General features: G+C 30.5%; 2 protein-coding genes and 1 long non-coding RNA gene across 11 annotated transcripts; 2 read left to right on the top strand and 1 right to left on the bottom strand.

Annotated features, from left to right (window-relative positions):
- Positions 1-935: 935 nt before the first annotated feature.
- LOC7474595 (uncharacterized) lies at positions 936-3,547 on the bottom strand. 5 transcript variants are annotated; one of them, XR_002977375.2, is made up of 3 exons: positions 1,798-3,224; positions 1,451-1,527; positions 936-1,355 (listed from the first exon to the last, which is right to left on the bottom strand). XR_002977375.2 is itself a non-coding variant. In XM_024583623.2 (3 exons), exon 3 carries the CDS (start codon positions 2,737-2,739, stop codon positions 1,840-1,842), a length of 900 nt encoding a protein of 299 aa, XP_024439391.1. In that variant the 5' UTR covers positions 2,740-2,818; positions 2,923-2,993; positions 3,233-3,547; the 3' UTR covers positions 1,665-1,839. The 5 variants fall into 5 exon arrangements, 4 of the variants coding, with proteins under 4 accessions (XP_024439390.1, XP_024439391.1, XP_002319062.1 ...); XM_024583623.2 differs by lacking the exons at positions 936-1,355; positions 1,451-1,527 and adding an exon at positions 3,233-3,547 and having other exon boundaries at positions 1,665-2,818; positions 2,923-2,993; XM_024583622.2 differs by lacking the exon at positions 1,451-1,527.
- A 9,031-nt stretch (positions 3,548-12,578) lies between these two features.
- Positions 12,579-15,087, top strand: LOC7474594 (uncharacterized). 5 transcript variants are annotated; one of them, XM_024583350.2, is made up of 7 exons: positions 12,579-12,738; positions 12,820-13,085; positions 13,541-13,636; positions 13,733-13,797; positions 14,441-14,496; positions 14,588-14,617; positions 14,730-15,087. In XM_024583350.2, exons 2-7 carry the CDS (start codon positions 12,868-12,870, stop codon positions 14,850-14,852), a joined length of 588 nt encoding a protein of 195 aa, XP_024439118.1. In that variant the 5' UTR covers positions 12,579-12,738; positions 12,820-12,867; the 3' UTR covers positions 14,853-15,087. The 5 variants fall into 5 exon arrangements, with proteins under 5 accessions (XP_024439118.1, XP_024439119.1, XP_024439120.1 ...); XM_052446269.1 differs by having other exon boundaries at positions 12,596-13,085; positions 14,730-14,885; positions 14,916-15,087; XM_024583351.2 differs by having other exon boundaries at positions 12,588-13,085; positions 13,530-13,636.
- Positions 15,088-16,582: 1,495 nt separating this feature from the next.
- LOC7474593 (uncharacterized) lies at positions 16,583-17,812 on the top strand. Its single transcript, XR_002977214.2, has 2 exons — positions 16,583-16,996; positions 17,599-17,812. It is a non-coding gene; the product is annotated as an uncharacterized LOC7474593 (long non-coding RNA).
- Positions 17,813-22,802: the final 4,990 nt, after the last annotated feature.

Here is a 22,802-nt window from a genome sequence, read left to right as displayed (position 1 = left end):
GAGACTGACGCGAAGAATAGTACGAGACTCGAATCATTATGCACATGAGCACACATGTTTAAATCATAGTCCTTGAAGTAGACTAACATGAGCTGCTAGCTGAGATTGCAGACAATGCAGAGTCTTCATCTTATCATAAAATTGGGTACCAGATTCCGCATGTTAGTTTCCACAATCAAACAAACAGAAATTGACTGGACACCAACTACCAAGGCGTACCACCACAGAACACAATATAATGACGAAAACTAATATCACGTTCAAGTATCTAACTTAGAAACTATGAACAATTTGGTGAAAGGACTCGCATCATACTTCACATCTAAATATGTTGTAAACCTAACGCCAAAACATAGAAATGCAGGACCAAAGAATCTCAATGTGTCGAAAGGTTGCTAGAAGCATGATGAAAGATGAATGAATTTACGAATTATCACCTCACATTAATTGAATCAACTACAAAACAAGTGAACAGAGGTAAATTCATAGAAGTATGGATGTTAAAAAGTGCATGTAATTCTGAAAAGAAAAAACCTCCTGCAGATCTTTGACATTACCAATTATAATTGATCTTCATCCTTTAAACAGAAAACAGCACAGAAGACAGAAAAGCATGTTATTTTGTCTCCTCAGGGGTTAAGAACCAGCTATGAAAGAGCAAGGAAGAGAACTGGAACAACAGTAAACACAATAATCAAGGCGGAAAGAACAAAAACACCACATCAATTTTGGCGGAGTTTAGAACTTGAATTTTCAAGAGAACTCCGATAGCCTCTCAAGTTCAACAACTATCCTCCTTTACCTTGTGCAGGCTTTCCATCCAGTATCCACTGCCATAGGTAGAATAATCGCCCAGGAGATTCACAATGGGTTTCTCTGGCCAGGCCATGCAAGGTTTGAACTTTTGACATTCACAACCAAATATTCTATGCTCGTAATAGCAAATTCCAAAGCAAAATTATATGTAATGATTACGCTGTGTATTCATCAAAAGTAGGCATTTGTTTCTAAACAAACTACCAGCCCCCTCGTATGATCATCAATTTATATTGTTTCACAGACCACAACTACGGACACAGCACAGGCAGGAAAGGATCAACTTTAAACACCAACGACCACAACAGTACTGTGCATGAAAAAAAGAGTGTCTGATACCGTACGTGCCCCATAGCCAATGGGCTACTTTGCCACCACCCTTAAGAGCAAAGAATAAGAAACAGCATCACTCGAGTCAAATACCTTATAGCACAGTGCTCTCTTCACCTTCTAGCTAACAAGCCAACTGACATGAATACAAAACATGCACTGACCCCTTGAACTTTGACGCCCCTCGTTTGATGAAATAACCAGGACACCTGCATCACAAGGAAATTGATTCAACTAGTGGTAAGTCACCCAAATATAACTTCGGCATCGGCTGGAGCAACTTTAGAAGGGAGCACATACTCACAGTTTAGATATCCCATACCATGAATTCATGGCGAGGAATTCATTGTGAAAAGTCTCTGAGGCATGACATGCTAAAAGCTGCATGTGGTTTCAACAAATTCATGCCACAAAAAAAGAAGCTACATTGAACAGAAGTATTTTTCTTGATATTGGATTTCCAATAAGAACCATAAAAATGAAATTGAGAAACACATCATGAAGGAAGCACAGCCAACTAAAACACAAAATTTTATGTGATCCATTCAATTGCTAAAGTTTTCAACTGGAAAAAACAGGTGAAGTAAACAAATGGATCTCGTTTAATAAAACTAAGTGTAACCGACATAATTAATAAAATTCACAACTCACTAATGTTTTTGTTAGCTCTCAAATAAGAATTTCTGAGTCCCTCTATTCATGCTTCCAAGCATACAAAATCAATGAAAAACCAAGATTTTGTGATCTGGAATCCAGAAATCTCTGGGAGAAGGACCGCGGCAACCCATTTGGATCTGAAAGCGGTTGGCTAGCCCACAACTTCTCAGCTGAGGAGCAAGTCTTGAACATAAAAACAGCATTTCCAACTGATGTACCAAAGAGCCAATTATGTACATCCCAAAACAATTCAACTGCTAGCCCATCAACCAATATGGTATGGTTCCCCCGGAACTTCCACCGGAGTTGCTTCACCTGCATCACTGTCTTACAGTCCACACGAAGCAAAAGACATGGGTCACTGACACCAATCGTGTCACATTCAATCACGAGATCATGAATTTGACCATTGTCACAAAACTGAGCCTTGGTACGGAACGCTTTCTTGCCAAAAACATGCTCTCTTTTTGCAACAAAAACAGTATTGGAAGGAATAGGAGTGGCACCAGTTTTCTTGAAAGCTTCTTTTCTCATATCCCCAAGAAGGAGAGCCATTTGCCTATCCACAACAACAGCAACATAAAATCCCTCTGATGGTTCAGGCCCAGATCCAAATTTAGCTGATGAAAGGTCCCAATATATATCAATTTTACAAGAATATGCCTCTAAACTCTTAGACCCTTTTCTTTTTGAGAACAACCACGGTTTAATATCAACCTTACATAAACAATGATTTGCAGAATCATCAATCCCTACACTTAGACCTTGACCCATCAAATTCTTACTCCATGTAATAGTGATCAAGCAAGACCGGCCTCGAATTCGACATTGATACACACAAGTAACCAAATTCTGTGCATTTTTACTAGTATTTGAAGACGAAGAATCAGCCACTTGAACCCCATTTTCACCAAAACAAGATGGGAAATCTCTCATTTTGCACTAAAGAACTGAACTTTCTACTCCAAAACTCTCTCTAAGACTTTTCACAAACACTTGCTCCCAAATTTTGCAGCTAAAAATAACACAACAGAAAAAGACTCAGAAACTGAACTAACAGTAAATAAAAAGCAAAACTAGAAGTTAAGTAAAGAAAGGGCTCTTATCTCAAAAACCCACATAAGAAATGCTTCAAAAACAGCTAATCAAGACTTGATTTTGATCTGGGTACAGTCTAGTTTGATGCATTTCTGAAAGAAGCAGTCAATGAAAAAAAGCTTTAAAAAAGCCAGGGAAAAACTGCTAGCACATCTAAATTGAAGACAAAAATGAGGAATGTAGGTAAGTACTGGTGGTAGAGTAACTGATGAAAGAAGCAGACAAAAAGCAGACTTGTTTCACTGTCAATGTCATCTCTAACAATTTAAAATCAAAATTTAAGTTTTTATTACAAAAAAAGAAAAAGAAGAAGATCAACAAACATGTATACCTCAAGAAAGTGACAGCTGAAATAACCAAGGGAACAAAATAAAAAGCAAACTGTTACTTATTTGGCAACTGTGTATTGCAGGAAAGGCTGGTCTTTGAAGAGCACTCTACCCTGAGAAAATTAAAAACGCATCTCTCTTTCCTTTTTCTCTAAGGTCTCTCTCAAAGTCTCTCTCTATCTAGACCTTCTTTTTTGCCATGTCATATTCACATGTAAATAAGAGAAAGAGACCGAGCCATTTATGCAAGACAGGCGGGGGACTGAGTTGAAACCCTTCTGTTTCATGGAAGGGGCCATAAATATACAAGCTTTTTTTAGGCTTCAATTTTGCATGTATTTAAGGATTTTTAAGGAAGAAAATGAGAAGCCAGAGAAACTTTTTTGCGGAGAGAAACGGTTCTTTAATGTGGGGTCCAAGAAATTTAATGCAAGCACGATGTCACGTTTAATTGAGTTTTCCTTAAAAAAAAAAAAACCCTTAGTTCGTGGGAGATAAAGATTTGACAAAATAATTAAGTACGCGGGCAGATCAAAAGTTGGATTCAATCCTTAAAAAAAAAAAAAAAACACGTGGATGATGTTAAATTTTAAATTGAAAAGTAAAAAAATATAAAATAATGCATCAAAAGCTTATTAACGTGTTTAACAAAATTAATAAAAGATTATATTTAAAAAATATTAACAATTACTAAGACAGGATATTAATGTAAATAATGCAAAAAAAAAAACAAAATCTTGCGACGTAGCTTATTCAGCATAAAAAAATTAAATTGAAATTAAAATAACTTATTAGTATGGTACCTTCATTTTTATTTGTTTAGTGTTGATCTGTGTCGTAGGTCATTGGATGGTCTGTGTTCCCAATTTAGTCATGTTAAAGTTGGCTACGTGTGTGCCATTTGATCAAGAAGCCCAATGGTAACTCAGTCAACCCGTTCAAAACATTATCTAGCTAAAAAAAAATAATGGACATTATCGTTTCATCCCTTGCCTAACTCGATGAGTTGGTTCAACGTGTGTCATTTGACTAATGGTTTGAATCGCGACCCAATTGCCCCTTTCAAAACTCGATCCGGCTCCAAAAGAATTTAAGGGAGTTATTGTTTCAACTTTTGCTTAACTCGATCAAGCTCAAACACGAAACAATAAAATATCAAAGAAAAAAATCACAAAAAAAAGTTTAAAGAGTAAAATGAAAAAAATAGTGTCATATTGAATCTAGCCCCACCAACCTCTTGCCTGTTAACCTGCTAAATGTGTGGACAGGATCACGACATGATCATAATGAGATAACCTGATTTAGCCAGCTATACCTTTTGTTTTCTTTCCTTTCCTTTTTCCCCGGTTGGGCCTTTATTGGGCTCTAGAAGGATGAAGTTTAGGACCAAACTACAAAGCCACAAAAGAACCAGGGACCACAATAAAAAATCCAAGAGTTATCAAAATCAATGATCAAATAAAAAAAAATCTTTCATTTCCCTTCACTTTCTATCTCCTCGATTGAGTTTTCATTGGACTCGAGTGGGATGAAGATTGAGACTAAACTAAAGAGCTATAAAAGAATTAGGAATCAAATTAAATAATAATAATAATAATAGTTATCAAAGAAATAAAGACTAAATAAAAAATATAATGAGAGGCCGAATTAGAAAAAAATTGGTTAGCGTATGAAAAACACGTACCAATATGTGAGGAAGTTGTCGCATTTGGGTGACATATGCGACTTCTTTCGGGATCCAATACCATCTTGCTTTGATGTTATTGAAATTTAGAGAATATTTAAGAATGTTAATTACTTTTGAAATTGAAATTGTTATTAACACAAAACTTTTAAAGTCTCTTGCACAAGCAGCGTTATATAATCATGCCATTAGAGCAATTTAATCTTCTCCTTGGCGGGGATTATCCTCCATTTAATTTCTTTAGTATCTTTCATTTCAGCATGGATAATATAAATTGATTTCTTGTTCTAGTTAAGTTGATTAGCAAAAATAACTTTTTGAGTACCCGCACGATATGAGAATATAAAGGACAGACATGAATATATGCTCAAAGTAGTTAGCATGTTAGAGCATATTTAATATTGGAGTGAAAATTGTTGTTTTTTAAAATGTATTTTACTTAGAAATATATCAAAAAATATTATTTTTATTTTTTAAAAATTATTTATAACATTAGTATATCAAAACGATATGAAAACACTAAATATATAAAAGTAAAAAATATATTTTAAAAAATATTTTTAAAACATAAAAACAATTAATTTTGAATTACAATGATAGCTTGTCTTAAAAGCCAGAAGTGGCTTGAGTATAAAATGAAAACACAATTGTTTTTTGGTAAGGTGCCCAGCAAAGAGTCTTGATCACTCATCGGCATGGCAGCCTCATCACAAGCCTTATTTTGTTGTGTATGAGTTGGTATTCTGTGATGTGGAGGTGGGATTCGATTCTGAACAATGGGTATGAATTATGATCTCTCTTTTTCCCTTTAATTATTTGGTACTGTGATTAGAAGAAATTAATGGTTGCCTAAATATTAGTCAAATATCCTTGCCTTTATTCTGTGTCGTGTTTTATTCCTTTTTTTTTTTTTATCTCCTTTAATCCCGGCTTCACATCTTATGCCATGGTGTGATCAAGTAACTAAGTGGAAAATAATTTCCAGAATTAATTACTTACTATAAAGTGATTGTTTGGTATTGGTAGTGTAGTAGAGAGACAAATAAAAAAAAATGAAAAATACGTTTATTTTCATGTTTTAAAAATATTTTTTGAAAAAAATTGAATTTTATTTTTATTTTTTTCTTTATTTTAATTAATTTTTTTGATATTTTCATATCATTTTGACGTCCTGATATATTTTTAAACGAAAAATACTTTAAAACATAACTAACATTATATTCCCAAACACCTCCAAAATCTTCAATAATGTACATTGAAAGCTCAAATCTTATCTACCAATGTCTATAATTGATGATATATTTCCGTCTCCATGTATGATTTTATAATTACCTACCATCTTTCCATTTTTTTGAATAAAATAAAATAAATAGTAACGAAAATATTTTATTCTCTTAGATCAAGTATTTAAATTAAAATAATAATATAATTTATTATAGTAAAAAAGAAAAACACTCTCTCATTCCTAGAATAAGTGGTCATTGTGAAAAAAAATAAAAATTATAAATCAGGAAAGATTAGAATTTATGCTCGACTCATAGAAAATTAGTAAACCTATGCTGTGAAAGGGGAAAAAAAGATTTTTTTTTCTAATTATTGAAAACATATATGTATAATTCTTGTGATTATCGTTTTTTTCGGAGTCGAGATAGCATTGAAGTTTGTTAGCAAAATTCTTAAGAAAAATCAAAGAATTCTTTTTTTGGAATCGATTGCTACCTTAAATTAAAAAAAAGAAGATATTGTCTGTTTTTTTTCAATCTGAATATTTAGATTAACTTGCGTGTACTTTAACTAATTCTACAGGATTTAAAATTAACAACCATATAAGTTTCCAGTAGCTATAAGATTTCTGAGACTCAAACCAGTAACACAACCCTATAACCTAATTACTTCAACTATCCTTTAAGGTTAAAGATTATTTAACTTTTTTTTTTTTTTTACAACTATAGCTAGTACTCTATAATATAGAATTCAACTCATATATCCCATAAATCAACAAGGACTGCCTTGTTTTTCTTTTGCTGTCACAGCATGCCTAAGCCCTAATAGCTTGTAAAAAATTTAAAATTTTACAAGCTATTCAAAGGTTCGAAGCATTAGGTTTGGACTCCAGTCATCCTAAATTGAAAATTGATGGCTACGTATCATTATTTATGTTAGGAGCAAAAGTTACTGTGATTTGACTGGGGTTAAAACTATTTAATTTACCCAGGGCGTCATTACATTTTATAGTGTAATGGTAAATAAAAAACCTAAGAATATAATGACCTAAATATATATATTTTTTAAATCGTAGTTACATATATGTATAGTATATACCAATAGAAAATTACTTGACATTTCTCTTTTTCCTTCAAGGTTGTGTTTAAGATAATAGAACTCTTCATAGATTATTCCCTTGTGAGTTTGAAAATTCAAATCTCCCTGCACAAAGCATAGTGTTTTTTTAAAAAAATATATTTTTTAATATTAATAAATCAAAAAGATAAAAAAAACAATAAAAATATTAATTTAAAATTCTTTTAAAAAAATAAAAATCATAAAATACAATCTAATTACATTCTCAAAGTACATCCAAGTTTGTATTCCAATTTCATGCAGGATTATGTGATGTAAACACAATTTTGTTTTCAAAGAGCATGTGATAACCTACCTATCTTCCTATCTTTTTGAATAATAAAAAACAATATTGTTGTAATTATTTATATGAATAATATATATTTTTTTTTTAGTGATTTTGGTATTTGCATCTGTAACAAAAATATCTTAATCTCTTAGAAGTATTTAATTGAAATAAATAAACTAGAATTTATTATAATAAAAAAAGAAAAACTCTCTCTCATTTCTAGAATAAGTGGTCATCGAAAAAAAGAAGAAGATAAAAACTATAAATTAGAAAAGATTAAAACTTATGCTCAACTCATAGAAAATCAGTGAACCTATGCTTTGGAAGGGGAAAAAAAAAAGATTTTCTTCTAGTTTTTGAAATATATATGTAATTCTTGTGATGATTTTTTTTTCCGGAGTGAGAGGTAGTATCATGAAGTTTGGTAGTAGAATTCTTAAAAATAAAATAAAAAAATGAAAGAATCTTTTTTTGGAATCAATTGCTACGGTAAATAAAAAAGAAAGAAAATATTACTCCAATCATGGTCTCTCTCTCTGTTTTTTTCCTTTTTTTTTTTTACAACTACAGCTAGTACTCTATAATTTAGAATTCAAACATATGTCCCTTAAATCAACAAGGACTACGTACGTTGTTTTTCTTTCGTTGTTACATCATGCCTATGCCCTAATGGTCTTCAAAGTTTAAAAAATTACAGGCTATTATTCAAAGGTACGAAGCATTTGGTTTGGAATCCAATCATGGAAATTGATGGCTACATATTTTTATTTATGTTAGGAGCAAAAGGTGAACACCAACTATGATTTGATTTGATTTAATTTAATTTGAGTTAAAACTATTTAATTTAATTTATCAAGGGCATCCTAGATTTTATTGTGTAATGGTTAATACAATACCTAAGAATATAATAATCAATTAAGTATTTTACTAACCATCTAAATGGTGGTCCAGTGGTAAGAACTTGGGATCAAGAGGTTTGCTTCCTCTGTGATCTCAGGTTCGAGCCCTGTGGTTGCTCATATGATGGCCACTGGAGGTTTACATGGTCGTTAACTTCAGGGCCCGTGAAATTAGTCGAGGGGCACGCAAGCTAGCCCGGATACCCACGTTAAACTAAAAAAAAAAAATTAAGTATTTTACTATAGAGAATTTGATGGTGTGGGGGCAATGCAAAGTATTCCTTGTTTTGGATTAGCAGTTGAACAGTTGTTTTGCTAATTGTTTTTTTAAAAAAACTTTATTCTAAATTTATTTTAAATTATTTTAATATACTAATATTGAAAATAAATTTTAAAAAATAATCTTTACTATCATGCAAAACATCCTAAGGACATGACAGCACAACCTCAAATTATTGTGTTAATTGAGGTGGTTAGTTAGTACTTCACGGACGGATAGAGACATGATATTCACTTGTACCACCATGTTCGACTTGTTGATTTCTAGGCTTTAAATCTTTTAGTCTGTTTATTTTTTAAAATTTATAAATTGGTCATGATCTCAACAATTCTTTTTAATAATTTAAATTTGCAAAATTGAATTTTTTTTTTATATATAGAAAATTAATCTATTTTTTTCATAGATAATTAATCTATCTGTTTCATACAGTATCTACTCTAGAAAAAAAAAAAAGAGGTAATTTTCTTACCTAAAATTACAATAATTTTTTTAAAAAAGATAGCTTATAATATTTTTGATTTGCAGCTAAAATTTAATGTTAGTGATGAGTCGACCTATTTGTTTTTGCGTTTCAAAAATATTTTTAAAAAAATTTAAAAATATTTTATATTTTTCTTTGTTTCAAATTAATATTTTTTTCGGTATTTTTAAATCATTTTGATGCGCTAATGTTAAAAAAAAATTTAAAAATAAAGAAATATATAATTTTAATATATTTTTTAAATAAAAAATACTTTTAAAAAAAACTACAAATATATTTTTTTAAAAAAACCTTTAAATAGCTATTCACCTTTAGAATCTTCAGCATATGTAGGCAAACATGAAAAGGATTCCACGTAATCTTTGCTACGTGCTTTCCTAGCCTTAGACTTCAATAAATAATAATAAAAATAAAGAGCCTAGCAGCAGCTCATCGAGGCCATCATGTGCTCATGCTTCAAGCGAACATAGCCAACATAGGTACAATTGTCACCGTATTGTTTGCATAATGTATCTGTATTTTTATAGGATAAAGTCTATATAACTCGATATCGACATGGTATGGGGCTTGATTGGACCACCTCAACATTGGAGAAATCATTGGAAGGAACAATAATTTAATTAACTATTCAAATACTTTATGGATTCTTACACAAATCATATAATAAACATCGTGCATCGACTATACTTTATGTGTAATCTCCTCATTGGAGTTATTTAGCCATGTTGTCCCTTTAGGCTAGGGTTCATGCACCTCTAAGCATCCCTTTCCCTAAGGTAAAAGCATAGTTACAATAACCAATTCCATTTAAAATCTGGTTTGTCAGTTAGGCTTTTATAGATCAGCAAGTTGACTTAAGCTTTTATTAAAAAAAAAAATTATTTTAGTACTTTTTTATATGTGATATTATTTTAGTAAAAAAATTAGTTCGACGTAAAACCTTTTCATGCTAGGTTTCGTGTCGGTGAATCACTTGTCAAATAACTATCTTAACATAATATTTTAAACTGTTAAGTAAGGTCCTAAGTGAAAGCTCTTTGAACTTGAAACTTGCATAAACTCATACTACCTTGTACTTAATTTTTATTAAATAAATGAGGATGATGAGATTCGAACTCGTGACCACTTGGTCATCAAGGCTCTGATACCATGTCAAAAAATCATCTCCACCCAATAGCTTAAACTGTTAGGTAAAATTTCAAGATATAATTTATATTATTCTTTAATATAAATTATTCTCCATCCAATAGCACAAACTTATACTACCTTGTGCTTAATTTTTATTAAATAAATGAGGACGATGAGATTCGAACTCGTGACCACTTGGTCATTAAGGCTCTGATACCATGTCAAAAAATCATCTACACCCAATAGCTTAAACTGTTAAGTAAAGTTTCAAGATATAATTTATATTATTCCTTAACATCACTAAGTTAATCTATTATGTTTGGTCGAGTTTTATAATTATTATTAAAAATAAAATTAATAATCTAAAAACTCATAAATTTAAAACATCATAAAGTTTGTGGATATAAAAAAGAAGACATAAATTTAGAAAGAAATACATGCAAATATGCATAGGAAGCACCAGATGGTTGAGTGAGTGGGACATTCACGCGAGACAATGGGGAGGAAAAGGAGTGCTGAAGGGCAAGGTGCTTTGTGAACCTTTTGCCCTCTCTGTGCTCGCTGTGGTACTTTTTATCATATCTTTGATCTTTTTGTTCCGTTCTTGCAGAGGTTGCAATCATGGATACTTCCACATTTTGATGTGGATATGTATATTTATAGTCTTGATCTTCAACTTGATAATTTCCTATTTATCCATCAGAGGAATTGTTTGTTTGTTATTAGTTATTTTCAAAAGTATTTTTATTTAAAAATACATTAAAATATATTTTTATTAAATTTATTTTCTTTTTAGTATTATCACATTAAAGCCATTGAAAAACAATAAAAAAAAAGGATCTTGGGCACACCTCCAGCTCCAAGCAAGATTGCCTAATCTCCTTGTCTAATGGAACTTGAACAACAAGATTGATGGTGATGATTTTCTTTCTTGGGAGGTGAGCTTTGTGAAAAAAATATTAAAAGCTAAAAAAAAAAGATTAAAAAATTAACACAGAGATTGACATTTTGGCATTGGAATACCAATCTTTTGATCTTTTCCTTCTAAACACAGTGACTACTTTAAGGGTCCCTTTTCGACTTGTTATCTTTGGGCCACATTTCCTGGGCTAGATCCATGGATGGATGGGGTAAGCTTTTCAATTTTAGCCCACTTTTGAGCCCTATCACATTTCCTGGCGTGATCATTTGCTTTTTTCTTAATGCTGGTTGTTTGTATAATATATTTTTAATAAAAGAAAGAAAATCTTATTTATGATATATAATTTCAATGATAAATATCCCCACTTTATTGCATGATATAATAAGTTTGGGTTATATGATATTATAATTATAAAACACTGTCTAATTTAGCGAGTTAATTTGATGATATATTGATTTGGATTGAGTTTTATTTAAACTATTTTAAAAAATAAAATGATATTTTTTATTTAGGTTAATATAATCATTAATGTTTTTCCATATAATATACAATGCTCTCATCATTAAAAAATATACAAAAAAGAAAAGAAAACCATAGCAATGAAACAATGCTAGACTAAAGCTTGGGTTATCGACTAGGTAGATTGACATAGAACAATAAAAATAACAATGTCTCATTTATATTAAAATTAAAATAAAATTATTTTAAAATTCTTTTCAGAATGAAATTAGATTTTGATTGGTTTAATGGTTCACTTGTAATTTCAAGTTAATCTGATTAGTTTTATATTGAATTGTTTTGGACATTTCGTGTTTGGAAGTGTGGTTGTGGTTGCTTTTCATTTCAAAATACATTAAAATAATATATTTTTTTATTTTTTAAAAATTATTTTTGACATCAGCACATCAAAATGATCTAAAAACATAAAAAACATATTAATTTGAAGCAAAATAAAAAATTTTCAATTTTTTTTATAAACGCTTTCGAAACACAATACCGAATACTATTGGGGTTGGTGGAATGGATCTCAAGTAGAGTTGGTTTTAATAAATATAAGGAAAAACAATTATTAGATACCATATGCACTTGCCATGTATATCTAATTTAGCGAGAAAAAATGTTGTTGAAAATATGGTTTGGATGTTGTTTGAGATTTTAGTATTGATTGTTTTTAAAATATTTTTTATTTAAATTTATTTTTTATATTAATATATAAAAATGATGTAAAAATATAATTTATAATTAAAAAAAATAAATTTTAATAAAAAAAAGTTTAAAATTCACTTTCAGAAAACGCCTTCAAGACGAAGATAATTTCCATCGTTGGACCATCTTAGCTGGACAACCATATCTTGTTAAACTCCATTGCTTGTCTTCATTAACAATGTCACATTGTCTATGACAACTGAAATTTTAAAGTTTTTCCTCAAACCAGGCACCTTTCTTGTTGTTTTGTTCTTTAAGAGAGAGGGATAGGTGGTTTTGGTAGGTAGCTAAGATCGAATTCTGTTTTATGGTTCACTTTCTTGCGTACTTCATTTTTGTTTCTTTATATGTTGTTTGCAGCTTAGAGAGAGGGAGGGGATTTAGTTTGGTGTCTAGGGAGAGAGAGAGATGATGAATCATGAGTGCTGTCTAGTTATGGATGCATGGATAAGGGAAGCACAAGAGACAACAAAGTTGGTGGAGGACATAGAAAGCAGAATAAAGAACAAAGACTTAGCCGAAGAAAATAGGCTCAGAGACATTGCTCAATCGAAGCTAATTGAAGCTGGAGTCAAGCTTGATCGCCTTGAATCACTCCTTCATAACCCACCTTCAAAGCCTGCCTTGTATGTTCCATATCTTTCACATCTTCCCCTTATGAGTGTTTCTCTACTTTATTTTGAAACAGTCAATAATTTCTGTTTCTGCTAGTGTTTTACTGCTGTTTATTGATCTTCCATCTTCAATTTCTCAAGTGTTCGTCTTCTGATGCTTGATATACTTCACTGTATCATTGAGCGATTAGTCCTATTTTCTTGTTGCCTTTTTGTAATTTGAGTTTCTGTGAATTACACTTTTGTAAAATGAATTAGCATTTAAAATGAAAAAAAAAAAATCATGGATCTCATGAGTCAAATGGAAGGGAAATCAGCAATTATTAGTGGGTTTGAACTGAATAGACTTTTCAGTTTTTCCCAACATAAATTGCTGTAATCTGTGTAACACTTGAAAGCATTCATCAATCTAGTACTCAATAAGCTTCCATAAAAGTAAATAATCTGTTGCAGCAGTGGTTTTACAGAACTATAGAAGATTCGGAATTTCGATGGAAAATGATATCGGATTTACAGCTAAGAACACGAGCACTGGCTCTCCGTCTCTATACATCAACAAAGAGGTAAAGTTGGTTTCATGTCCTCATTCCTCTTGAATGTTAGCTGCAGAAAAGTAAGGATCAATCTTAAATTGGTTTGATCTTGGTATGTGCATACAGGGCAGGAGGTTTTCTGGTTTCAACTACCACTGGAACCAGTAGAACAACCAACAGCCTTGATCAAGGTAATACTTTAAAATTTAATGTATGTGGTCAAGCATATAAATCTCATGTCACAGCATTGCTATTCTGCAACTTCAGTGAGAATAAACATACCGAAAACTTAGTGTTATTACCTGGTTATTTCTTTTACTGTAAATGATTGGTTAACCTTAGCCTTGGATTCCTTCACAACAAAACTGGGGCACCCAAAAAGGTACTCTAAATATAGTGGCATCTATGATCAGATTTATGAGGAAAGAGTTGGCATGGTACGCTCTGGAGTTTATCCAATCATTTGATCCATTAAGCTTCCTTCATACATTGTCTTAAGTGGATTTGTAGCACTTGCCAGTGACCCAAAACCCAGATATGGTAGGTATTTTGCAAGATCAGGCTTGAATCACCACAAACTATTTAACCTTTAGGAGTAGATTTATTCTCCTCGTCAGTAGCTTTCAAGTTCAGCTTGCGGACTGCCGAGACACATCACAATAACTTCCACTTTGCTGTGTTAATTTTAAAAATCCCAACAGAACACACACTACACACTAGCATGCACAAAGTTGGCGATTTTGATGCTTGAGAGGTCTTGCTTTTTGTGCCTTGAAGAAAACAAAATGGTGAAATGGAAAATATTTTAGCTAACATATCCATGGTGTCCTGCAGATCAGAAAAGGAAGTTGCACTCCAAATTCGATCCAGAGCTGCTCACGCTGCTTACTGTAAGTATTTAAATACACAATTAGATGTTCCTAATATTCTCTTCTCATTAGGCTTTTGACACTTTCATGCTGGTTCTGCTCCTCCTTGCAGTCAGAGGATACAACCCAAGATCAAGTGCAGGTACATTTCTTGAATATTCATTCGAGGGTGTTCTACCGTTCAAATCTCCATTATTTTCTTGTCGTATTATCATCATCATTGATACTTTCTCTTAAATTTTGTGGATAAGCAGTTCAAGAATTCTGGTTCTTTTATTTCAACAAGTTTAATCAAGAAGGTGTGCTGGACCTTCTGTTTGATTCTTGGAGCAGCTGCACTGCTATTTGTCTTGGTTATAATCTGCGCAGTAATATAATCTACATACTCTGCCTATTGGTTTGCTATTATAGTTTCCTCTTTACAACTTCGGAGCTGCAAGCTTTTTCATTCTATCAGAAAAGTCCCAATATTTCCTTCATGTAATTGTTAATCGTTTGACATTTTAGAATCGAGGAGCTCTTTTATGGGGGCATGGAATGTATAGTAACATCGATAAGAACAGGAAAAATTATATCATTTATTAAAACTTCAGTCAATGTTAATGCTGTCAACCATTCTAATGCCTTTGAGAAGCATGGTAGGCACACGTCAAAAGGAAATTTTGTAAACTATGTCAAAAGGTAAATGCTGTGAAGACTAGCCTGGAAAGACAGGTTGTGAATTTGAGATGGACCACGCGTTAAAGCAGAAAAAGAGTTGATTACGCTAGATGGGGAGTGGTGGTGGTTGAAGGAATTGGAGTTTTCCAGCAGCACTTATCGGTTGACTTAACCAAAAAGTACTCTGCTGTCTGCATATCTTCACAGAAGCCAGCACCGACTTCCTTGAGAAAGAGTCCAGGAGATGAGCATTTTGACCAAATTATAGAAGAAACGTAATTCAATAACCTGAAGAAGTTCTTGTGTTTTCTTATTTGAATGCTTTGCCAGTTTGGTCCTGGCACGCAAATTTACCACATAAGTGATTCTAAGAAATCTTTGTAGCCTTCGAGAAATGGCAGAAACTTGAAACAATTTGCCTAAACTAAAGAGCTTCCTGCATGTGGGGAAACAAATGTATATTTTGGATTGCAATCCAATTATAGAGAAAAATCAAATACCATAAATCAAGGATTTTGAATAATTGAAAATTGTAATTTATTTTCATAATTGTTTAATTGTATTTCTATTTATACTTTTTATTGGTTGATTTTATATTATCAATAAAGTTTCTCTTTTTTTAGCAAACATTTTCGTGTGTTGAGTTTTAAACTTTTTTTTGCTTTATCAGTGGGTAGCACTATTGCCCATTATTCTCCGCCTACCATTAGTTTTTTTTTTTTAATTTTTATTTACTTTCTTTTCTTAACCATTTTGTTTTTGTCATTTTTCAAAATAATCATTGAGATTTAAATATTATCTTTAAATATAAATATCAAACCTATGAAAATTTTTGTTTAAAATCTCCATAAGTTTGAGAGTGCATGAAGATTCAAAGGCAAAGCTTCTGCATCAACGTGCAAGCATTTGATGACTCTAATCTTTATATGAATACTCTGCCATGCACATATATAAACTAGAAAAGGATGATTTTTAGAATGTGGAAAAAATGAGGGGTCGGCAGGATACAACATATGGATAAGAACGATCAAGGGAAGCTTTGCAATAGAACAGTATGCTCACTTACATTTCAACTGTTCTTTTCTGTGGTAAGAGAATCCAGCTGATCACTGACTCAAGATAGTGATACATGTCTCCCATCCCCTTTGTATTGGTGCTACTAGTTGTTCAACATGATCGCTAAACTTCATGGTAATAATTAATAAGATCAAACTAATTATATAAAATCTGGGCTCTAGCACAGATCATTAGATTTTGAATACTTAATTTTAACTCTTGCTCAATAGTAATTCATGATTAGTGGACGTGGTTATCATAATTAGATCAAACTAATTACATAAAATCGGGCTGTAGCTCGAGTGATGTGGGCATGATTTTTGTACATAATTTCATGTAAAAGTGAAAGCAGCAGCCCGACAAGTTTGGTGGCCATCTTTTGACAAGAAAAGGTACCGACAATTTATATGAATTATACGAGTACGAAATTAAACAGTACATATTGAAGAGTGCTATAGAAAGGGGTCTTGTAGTTGTCTGAGGATGGAACTCTCTCCTCTTACTAGTGGAAAATTTGCTTTGTTGAGACAGGGCAGCCACAGGCTATCGGAAATGTATTCTTAGCATGTATATAGCCTGCTGCTGCAAGAGGATACTTGAGTGTTAGATACATGGTGTTCTGAATTCACTTTTGTATAAGCAAACTAGGCAGACATCTCTCTCTCTCTCTCTGATCTCTTCTCGATCCTCTATATGTTTCGTTGGTTTTCACCTCCATGAAATAGTCAAATGGGGTGGCTGCAATCCCTCTTTTCTCCCTTGAAGAAGCTGTGGTTTCGCAAGCATTCAACAACTCATAAGAAGAGTACGTACTCTAGACTGCATCTCTAAGCCTTGTTGATCTGATTTTCTTATGTTGTTTGCCATTTGTTCCCAGTCTTTGCTTATATACATAGCCATACACTACTGCATTATTGGTTCCCTTTGACAAATTTTAAGCATCACAGTAAATGGCTCACAACTCTCTCTTTCATCATCACCTTTTCTCTTCAAGGCATATTAGCCTCAAGTTTTACATGTCGCTTCTTCAAGATTTCTTATCTTATAATTGCCTGTTTGAACCATAGATTATTTGAAACACGAGAATGCACTAAACATTTTAAATTACCGATCAAGGACAGTTGACAAACCGTGGATTCCGTGCCTGTGTAAGTAGTTGTGAATTCTGATCATGAAGCACATTGAGATGATCTACAAGATTTGTGGCTCCATTATTTATGCTGGATTTGCAGCCAGACATTTTCTGAAAAGCATATAGATCACACATGATTGCTTACGATATCGATATCTTCACATTGCCTGGTAGATTAATAATCATGGGGTTTTCTTCTTGTTGTGATCACTGAATACTAGTTAGCACTCAATCCTCCATATTTAATGACTGTACTGTGCCTCTTTGTTTCTCAGCTGAAGATATAAACATTCTGCACGAAGACGTCAAGTCCTGCCAGTATGAAGATGTTCATGTTCTCTGGTCTATATTAGTAGATTCCCAGACACCTCCTCTAACATCCAAACGATGAGCAATGGGGGTTATTGCCTTCCCCAGCAACCAATCAATCAGGGATAATTTCTGCAAAGTTTCTAAAAAGTTGTAATGTTAATAATTGAGAACTCTTAACTTGCGGTTGGTTAGTATTCCAAAATAAAATAAATAAGAGATAAAAACATTTTCAGTTAAAAAAATAAAAACATAAAATAGTTTTTCAAGTAAGTTAAAGAACAAAGGACATGTCTCCCTATCTCAAATGTTTCAATTATTTATATTATGAAATAATAATCAGTAGAAAGTTGAACCTGCAGCAGCCACGCCGTGCACCAATATTCATCATAATGCAGTGTATAGACTTTTGCACGGTGCCAACCGACACTCATATAAAAGATGAAGCAGAACATTGTAGTTCACATTTATCACGTGAAAATTGCAAAAGCACTTTTGAATGTTTTTTTTATCAACTATTTTTTTTAATATAATTTTACATCATTTTTGATATGTTGATATTAAATAAATTTTAAAAAATAAAAAAATATATTATTTTAATATATTTTCAAACAAAAATTACTTTAAAAATTAACCGTTACCACAGTTACAAATACTATCAAAGATTTTAAGTCAAGTGGAGATAGTTCATCAATGGTTTTTAATGTATATCAAATAAATAGGATATCAAATACTTGAAAAACTGAAGAAACATTTGCTAGAGATAGTTCAACTGAAGAAACTGAAGAAACACTTATGCGGAACAGAAACTATAACAAGCACCAGTGGCCTAGTGGAGCTGTGATAATGTTGTCCACCATTAGCATCTTTTTAGATGAATGCTTAGCCATCTGAGCTAATTCCTTTCTCGTTTTTTCAGTTTTTTTCTATAAAAAAACGTAAAAAATTAGTTTATCAAATTATATTAGAAGGTAATTCTAATATTAGTGAATTACTTTCTTGGATATTTGAAGCATCCACACCCAAAAAAAAAAAAAAAAAACGCAATATAAAGCAGTACTACTGAGTAGGTCGCAGTGTTGGTTTTTACGTTTTTCAGTTTAATATAACTATTAGTTGAATTAACAAAACCTAAAAGAGATACGGTTTCCTGGAGACTAAGATACAAAACAATGGAATAATATAATAATGCTTTTTCCATTTTATATAAAAATCAATGGCCTTGCAAATGGTGTACAAAATTCATTCATTGTTTATCAAATTGATTCTGATAAATTAATTTTTAATATTTTTTTTATAAAATAACTATTTTTTCATAAAATAAAATAAAAAATGTTTACTATCATTATCTCTTTTTCTTATCATTTAATTAAAATAAAAACAATTTATTAAACCCGGTCAGTATAATCTAAATTATTATTTAAAAAAAAACATATTTGTAACATCTAGATATCATTTTTATGGAAAAAAATTGAGAACCTGGGAGGACCATATTGAATTAATCATTAAATACAAGGATGAAACCATATATTGTAGGAAATATTGGGCCCCATAGCTATATGGGCCCTAACGTCGGCCCTAATAATTTGTTTTTTCTCCAAAGGCCATGGGCTGGAATTCCTGCCCTCGTAGTGAAATGGGATGGCTAGTTCTTGATATAAAAAAGCTCATTCGCTGAGTGCTTATTGATGGTTAAAGAAGTTCGGCTTGACAGAAGCAGAGCCATCTCTATACCTCGAAGCCTTATTATTTTATTTTATTTTAAATTAATATTTTTTTAATATTTACTGATATTAAAAATAATTTTTTAAAAATAAAACAAATATTATTTTGATATATTTTCGAGTGATAAACAACCATAACCAAACTCTCAAACACATCTTTTGAGTTAAGTTGTTGTGTTGTAACTTTTTTTTATTTTTTTTTCTATATAAAAAATTATTTTAATAAGTAAAAATGAAATATTTTAACTTTTTTTCCATAATTATAATATTTTTGGTTTTAAAAGGTTTTAATTATAATAACTTTTGTCATATTTTTCGTACCTGCGTCAATATCAACTGATATTGAAGTTGTATTAGAAGTTGCCACCTAAAAAAATATTATTTATCATTATTATATAAAATATTTTATCAATTATTTTTTATAAAAAGGATTATTATATTGTGACATATAGAATCAATGTAACATGAATATATATATAACGACTTACTTGTTGGAAAACGAAGATTTATTTGAATAACTTGAATTATCAGTAAAACTAATGTTCTTGAACTCTTAACAAAATTTGAACGTTTTTGTTTTTTTTTTTTTAAGGATATATAGCAAAAATAATCCCACTCTTCTATCAAAACTAAACTAAATAGAAATAAGATAGAGTTCGGGTTAGCTTGCATGTATCTTAACTAATTTTACGAGTCCTGAAGTTAACAATAATATAAGTCTTTAATGGTCCTAAAGTTTATGGGACTTGAACTGGTGATATCTAAAGAGCAAATCTAGAACCTGATAAGTCGAGCTACACCCTTTATAATTATATTTTATTATACATTACTGTTACCATCTCATAATATAAAATAAAAAAAATAACAAAGGGGAAGATGATTTCACTGTGTTTTATAGAAACATTTCGTAACAGTGAAATGACATCTATAGCTTCTTCTTTTTTTAAAATTGTTTGCCTTTGAACAAATAACGTTTTTATCTTTTCGAACTACGTATTAATTATTATAGGTTTGTGTATGAGTATTTTTATCTTTTTAGATTTTAATAAGCAGTAAAATAATTAAAATGCTCCCATGTAAAAAATACCAACACTGTTGAGCAGAGATATGCAAGTCTTATCATTTGTTTGTATACAGTTAAATTACATGTATATCATTAGGGCCAAAAAATTTAAGTCATGGAATAAGGGTATCAGGATCTTTTTATATTGGGGTTTTTTCTGTAATTGTTGGTTTGATAAGGATATTAATATAGTTTCACATTTAATTAATATTATTTCAATTAGAAAAATTAAAGCACATGTCAGAGCATGTGAGACACCACACTATTTGGACGGCACATCTAGCACCTCTTGGTGGTGGAAAATATACTTCTACTATCTCATTTGATTTTTTGTTGTGTCTTTTTTTTTATTGGACGGTACATATCATCTTACGGTGGATAATTTATTATCGGTTAACCTTTATTTTTTTCCCTTCATTACACTCTCATATCTTAAAAAATGAACTTTGGTTCTCATTGTAATTAGTGTTTCGGATTCATTTATTTTGGTTTTGATTTTGGTTTTTTTTATTAAAAATTTATTTGTTTAATCTTTCAATTCAATTTTAAATTTTTAAATTTGATCTTTTTTTAAAAAAGTTTTTATAGTTTTAAATTTTATTCTTCAAATCAAATTTATAGTTCATGTTTTTTCAATAATAATAATAATAATAGTAATGATAATATTATTAATGTATTAATACTAATACTAATAGTACTACTACAAATAACAACAACAACAACAATAATAATAACAACTCATCATTCAATATTATATTTGATAGGGATTGAGTTTTACTATTTTTTAATGTAAGGTATTTCCGGTCTAATAATCCGGGTTAAAAGTTTGAAAAGTTGATGTGACCCAATATTTTTTTTGCTTTATTGTTTTTGTTTTTAATTTTATTATTTAATTTTATTTTTTTAAATAAAAAAGTGATATCTTTATTAGCACGATTGTTCATGCTTGACAAAAAATGTAAATCTACGACGATAATGAAAAGAGTGTTTAAAAGTGTAGTAACAATTGTTTTTTGAAATATTTTTCGTTCGAAAAGTATCAAAATAATATATATATTTTTTAAGTATTTTTTTAACATCAACACATCAAAATAATCTAAAAATATTAAAAATTAATTTAAAATAAAAATATAATTAAATTTTAATAAAAACATATTGAAATTTATTCCAAAACACCACGAAAAGAAGTCTCCGACCAAAAAGGTCATGGAAGGGGGAATGGATGGACGAATGAAACGTGGTACGTGAGAAAGTAAACACAATGGAAAAGAATGAGGGAGAGAGGGCACTTGCTTTTAACTAAACACACCCATTATCCGTTTGGAAAATGACACCCAAAACAAAAAAAAATAAAATTGAATTCTCTTTCCTAATTTTGTTAATGCATTGCATTTTTTTATTCATAGCTGTTTTGTTCTTACCATATTTTAAATCTTACTATGAACCCTGAAATCAATTTCAAATTATATTTTTATTATTTTATTCCTACTATATTTCAAATCGTATTATTAATTTTAAATCTACAATTAAAAAATCAAATCAAATAATAATAATAATAATAATAATAATAATAATAATAATATTTTTCTATTGTTTTATTTATTAAATCATAAGAGATCTAAATCCATCAATTTTCAATAGAAAATAAGTGGATCTTAAGTGTTGAATTAGTTTTTGTGATTACAGTTTGATAAAATAAATTTAATAAAACTTATAAATTATACTTTTTTTATAATCAAGTTTTAAAGGAAAAGTTTTAGTAGGACCATATAAATATACATTGTAATTAACCAAATATTTCTAAAATTGTGGTTGTTAATTTACTATATTTTCAAAACTATGACAAAGTAAAAACACAGTTTGAACTACACAAGTTGCACAATGCTTCTTTGTGATATCTAACCTAATTTTTAAAGTTTTTTTTATAGATATTTTAGAATAATTTGGATATGCTCATATTAAAAATAAAAAAAATATTATTTTAATATATTTTAAATTAAAAATTATTTTTTAAAAAACTTAGCACCATGTTATCAAACAAACAAACCAGCCAACCTGAAAGCCATCCACTACTAATTTAGACCCTATTTAATATCGTGATCTAATCATGTTTTTGAAAATTTTTGATTTTATTTAGTTTTAATTATTTTTAAAAATTTTTTAGATCATTTTGATATACTAATATAAAAATAAAATTTTAAAACTTAAAAAAATAAATTTCATTATTTTTTTAACTAAAAAAAAATATTTTAAAAAATAATTTTTACTACAACTTAAAATTAACAAATAAAACAGAACATGACATGAGAACATCCAAATTCTAACAGCCTAACATATATTATTCGGTGACAAACTAGAGCTGCGGTTAAACTTGTTTTTTATA

Source organism: Populus trichocarpa, chromosome 13 (assembly GCF_000002775.5).
Source record: "Populus trichocarpa isolate Nisqually-1 chromosome 13, P.trichocarpa_v4.1, whole genome shotgun sequence".
NCBI classification, from domain to species: Eukaryota; Viridiplantae; Streptophyta; class Magnoliopsida; order Malpighiales; family Salicaceae; genus Populus; species Populus trichocarpa.
The sequence above is the reverse complement of the archived record's forward strand: the minus strand, read 5'-3'. Positions and strand labels throughout refer to the sequence as shown.